Genomic DNA, 4253 nt, shown 5'->3' on the forward strand with positions numbered 1-4253 from the left:
GTTGTTGGAGAAGCTGATCCCTATACTGTACTACTATGTAAATATCACGTTAGGTTTTGAGAAAGAAGCACAATGTTGTGAAAATTATCAGAAAGTATCCCTCTGAACACATGCATAAATAAATGTCTAATCAATGAGCACATTTAAAATGAAAAAAAACCTGGAGGGAAAAATGAGCCCTCATTTCTAAGCTTCATTACATCAACACACCAATCAGTTATTTACATGAAATAATTGGATTAAAAACACTTCCATTCCATTTGTTGTTTGTTGGATAAAAACATTAAATGTCTGGTGAGAACCTCCATTCATTTCTTAAATGATTGTCTGATAAACATTTGATGAATCTGGTTTCCAACTTGAAGTAAAACTCATCTCATCATGATCCTCACTGATCAGGCAGAAGAGGCACCACGCCTCATACACATTTAAACTAATTTACATGAAAATGAAAGGAAACAGCTGTTTTAATATGAACTTCAAAGCATTTTAAATTTTTTTAGAAAACCCCCACAGAGACATAGCACCAATATAAATATTTTCCCATTGTTATAATATAATAAATATTTTTTTGTTCAGGTAGAGTTCTTGAGCTCAGCAATGAGATATTTCTCCTTTTCCTCAAGGATTTTGTAGAAGACTTCTTTGCCTTCATATCCAGCAGCATTCAGGGGACCAGAGTAGAGCTTCCTCAGCTTCTCCCTCATGTCAGGGATAGCCAAGATTTTATCATAAGCCTCCTGTGTTGTGATGACTTTTTTGTCGAGGAGCTCATCCAAAATGGACTCAATGTTGCTCACTCGAGCGATCAGCACGGCTCTATGTTTATCCACAAAGTGCTCCCCCGAGGAAAGAGGGAATGAAAAATAAACTTATTTAGGTGATGAAAAAAAGAAAAATAATTAACAACACGAACATCTGCTGATCTAAAATGATTTTTCACTCTTTAAATTGGACAGTTAACCATTTTATTGGCTTGGTTTAATCTAAAGTCATAGTTTTGGTTGTTTTCCAAAGGCAAAATGTAAATTCAAAGTAATTTGAGAAATACAAACATTTTATTGACAAGAAACATTCACGAGTACAGGCTCAGCAGGACGTTGTTTTGTTATGAGGTAATATGTCTTAATGCTGCAAAGGCTTAAAGATTATTCATATTTTTACCGTATAATAAATCCAGTGATTTTGGCCGATTTCATAATTTGCCACTACAATGTGCAGATACCGGGAATGCAGGTGGGATGATATTGATGAATTTAAAGATGGAGTCCGTTATTCTGGAGAAAGAGTGTTAAGATTTGACACCAACACCCAAACAAATACACTCCTCTCGTCAGTGCTCCTTCAGAACTGCCCTCTCACTCCCACTGCCTTCATCTTTATTTTATTTTTTTATTTTTGGGGGTGTGTCTCAGCAGACTGATGGACAGAGCAGAGCTTTTAAACACTCTGCAATGAAAAGTGCACTTCCTCCTAATACGACTCATTAGAAATGTCTTACCTTGTGAATGAACAGTGCTTGGGTAGTCATCTGAAAATATAATGCAGAGATTAATAAAATATATATGAAGCTGATTTACTGCCTTTATCTTACATGATGCATATTCAATCAAATGAAAATGGTACATCTTGTGATATTATCTTAAACTGACTTGGTCGAATTGTACACGTCCATACTGGTTGATGCTCATTTTCATTTGTGAGCTGGAGCTTGAACTTTTTGTCTGGATTGTCAATGAACACTTCGATGTAATTTGGGTTTTCGTACCTGAGAATTAACTCCTGTGAAGGAAATAAAAATAAAAAAGGGAAATAAGTTAGACTTTGAGCTAAAGTGCACCAGAATATCTTTCCCCCTTTGTCTCATGATTTTAAAATAAAAAAGATCGTGGTGGTAATTTCACTTACATCAAAGAGACAGTGACAAAACATATGAATATAAATGCTGTATATTGGTAAAATGGTGGCCATGATTGCAGATGTATTTGAATGTATTTTTATTTAGAAAGATTGAACAGAACAGAAGCGATCCTTGAGGGTGGACAGGTCTTGAGACTTCATCACTACAGCAGCTGGAGAAAGAAACGAGCCTATAATGTCACACAGCTTGTGTGGAGTGTTTTTTTTACAAGCCTTGAAACCACAAATGTTTTAGGAAGATTAAACTTCATTATGTTACCAAACATGTAAGTTAAAGCTAAATTCAGTAATTTCGTCATGTTTTCTTGTTTAAAATATTGTACTTGTACTATAGTATCCAACTCATTTTGAACCACAGTTCACTTTAGAAATTGAAGAGCAGTTCAAAACATACCTCAGGATAAATTTCTGCACTGTTCAAATCTGTGGTTAAGATGAAACTATCATTCATTTTCAGGGACTTCTCTGGATGTGACTTTCTGATTACTCTGTATCCGTAGGATACATTTCTCTTGTCCAATTCCTGTAGAAAAAAAACAAACTTTTCAACACAAAGTTGCTACAAAGTTAAAGCAGACAATGTTGTTATCTGTGTTGTGTATTTATCAAGCTAAATCTGATTATTATTGGTGTTGACAGTAAGATATGCAATAACCTGTTGTCGACCAGGATCTCGTGGGATCAGATAAGCATGGAGTGTGAGGAAATCTGTGTCGGTCTTGTATATTAACACGTTACAATATATTTCCACTGAAAGGCCCAAAAATCTCAATATGGCCATTTTTAGAGAGAAAACGGGTTCACACAGCTTGACATGGGACGATGTGACCTCAGACACTTTTTCCACATTATCTCCACAGTCATCTATGTGCAGGACTGCAAACTTGTCTAATATCGTAGGGTTGTCATCTGTACAAAATAAAAGCACAGACAATTAGTGAGGAGAAAAGGACTGCATCAGTTTTTGAAAAACATGCTGTCTGAAATTTAAAAGTCAGTTGATTTTATGTTAATATTTCTTCATGTCCACTTACCTATGCAGATCCAGTGTGGCAGGTGCACTTCATCTAACTTCCCAGCAAGGACTGTGATGTTCATTAGGGGACCTGCAGGCATGTATTGCATGCTTTTGATCCTCTCCATGTGTTCCTCCACAGAGCTGAACTGGTACTTAAAGCTGACCTTTCCCTTACAGATCCAGCGCAAGCCAGAGAGGCTGCATTCAAAGTGTCCTGCTTCAGACTGTAGGCTAAGTCATGAAAAAGAAACCGAGTGAGTGTGAAAAGTATTGCCACTCTATTTCTCATTTTGCATTGGTTTCCCTCCAGCTCCAGTTTGCTGTGACGCAGTAGTTAGGACGTTATATTTTACCTGTAAGTTGGAGCCTCATCTGCACCTGTACTGTTCACTTCAGGTTTACGTTTAGTCCAGTCACTGGAGTCCTTCTGCAGAGAACAATCATTTAAAACATTTTGTGAAGATGTTTCTTTCTGTGACATACCATAAATAAAAAAATAAAATAAATGGAAGGACTTACAATGATGCTTCCACAACCCTCAAGCTCTAAACCTCCTGAAGGCCCTTGTGAAGACACAGAAGATGTAAAGAAAATTATGTTATGTGACGTATATTAGACTACATCTGCCATTTAGGGTAGTTTTTCTCACTCCTTATTGGTCCCTGTTCTCAGGGTGGTGCCCCGTTAATATTAATAATTGTTAATAATTTTATTGACATTAATAATTATATTTATGTCAATAATTTATTTTTCATATTTGCTGATAACCAAACACGCTCCTGATCCCAACAAATAGTAGGCTACAACATTAACTACCAGTTTGTAACCGGTATGACAATGTTTAATCCACTTTGCCTCTCCTCTGCTCCGTGCTGTATGCCGAGGCTGCCGTGCTGCACTCAAGAGCAAAGTGGTGTCCTGCTGCAGAATTTATAAAGGGCAAACAAACACTGACTCATGTAGAATGAATAAACATCCAAAAATGTTGTTTTCGGATTAAAATGCCAACGTAAACCTCGAGGTACTCGGTACAGCCCTTCTGAAACCTAGCAGGTCTAATGACAATGATGCAGTCACTGAAATCGCTGATGACGTAGCTCCAACCGAAAGGAAACATAAATGTTGAGCATTCATGATGTCATTCTTTGTATAGCCTGTCTATCAATTAATTTTAAACTTGAATAAACACAGATAATATCTAACCGGGATTTCTCCCATTTGTCCGTGATGTTGAAATCTTCCAGGACACGAGGACCGGCACACCGGCGCACACACACACACACACACACACACACACACACACACACACACACAC

The 4253-nt window shown here is 37.1% G+C and overlaps 1 protein-coding gene across 1 annotated transcript; it reads right to left on the bottom strand.

Annotated features, from left to right (window-relative positions):
- Positions 1–6: 6 nt before the first annotated feature.
- Positions 7–3545, bottom strand: LOC116379548 (NACHT, LRR and PYD domains-containing protein 1b allele 2-like). The gene is made up of 8 exons (XM_031841498.1): positions 3458–3545; positions 3292–3365; positions 2955–3169; positions 2576–2829; positions 2315–2443; positions 1653–1782; positions 1502–1531; positions 7–844 (listed from the first exon to the last, which is right to left on the bottom strand). Exons 3-8 carry the CDS (start codon positions 3061–3063, stop codon positions 576–578), a joined length of 921 nt encoding a protein of 306 aa, XP_031697358.1. The 5' UTR covers positions 3064–3169; positions 3292–3365; positions 3458–3545; the 3' UTR covers positions 7–575.
- Between the last annotated feature and the right edge of the window lie 708 nt (positions 3546–4253).

Source organism: Anarrhichthys ocellatus, unplaced genomic scaffold, assembly GCF_004355925.1.
Source record: "Anarrhichthys ocellatus isolate YVR2014 unplaced genomic scaffold, GSC_Weel_1.0 scaffold4553, whole genome shotgun sequence".
NCBI classification, from domain to species: Eukaryota; Metazoa; Chordata; class Actinopteri; order Perciformes; family Anarhichadidae; genus Anarrhichthys; species Anarrhichthys ocellatus.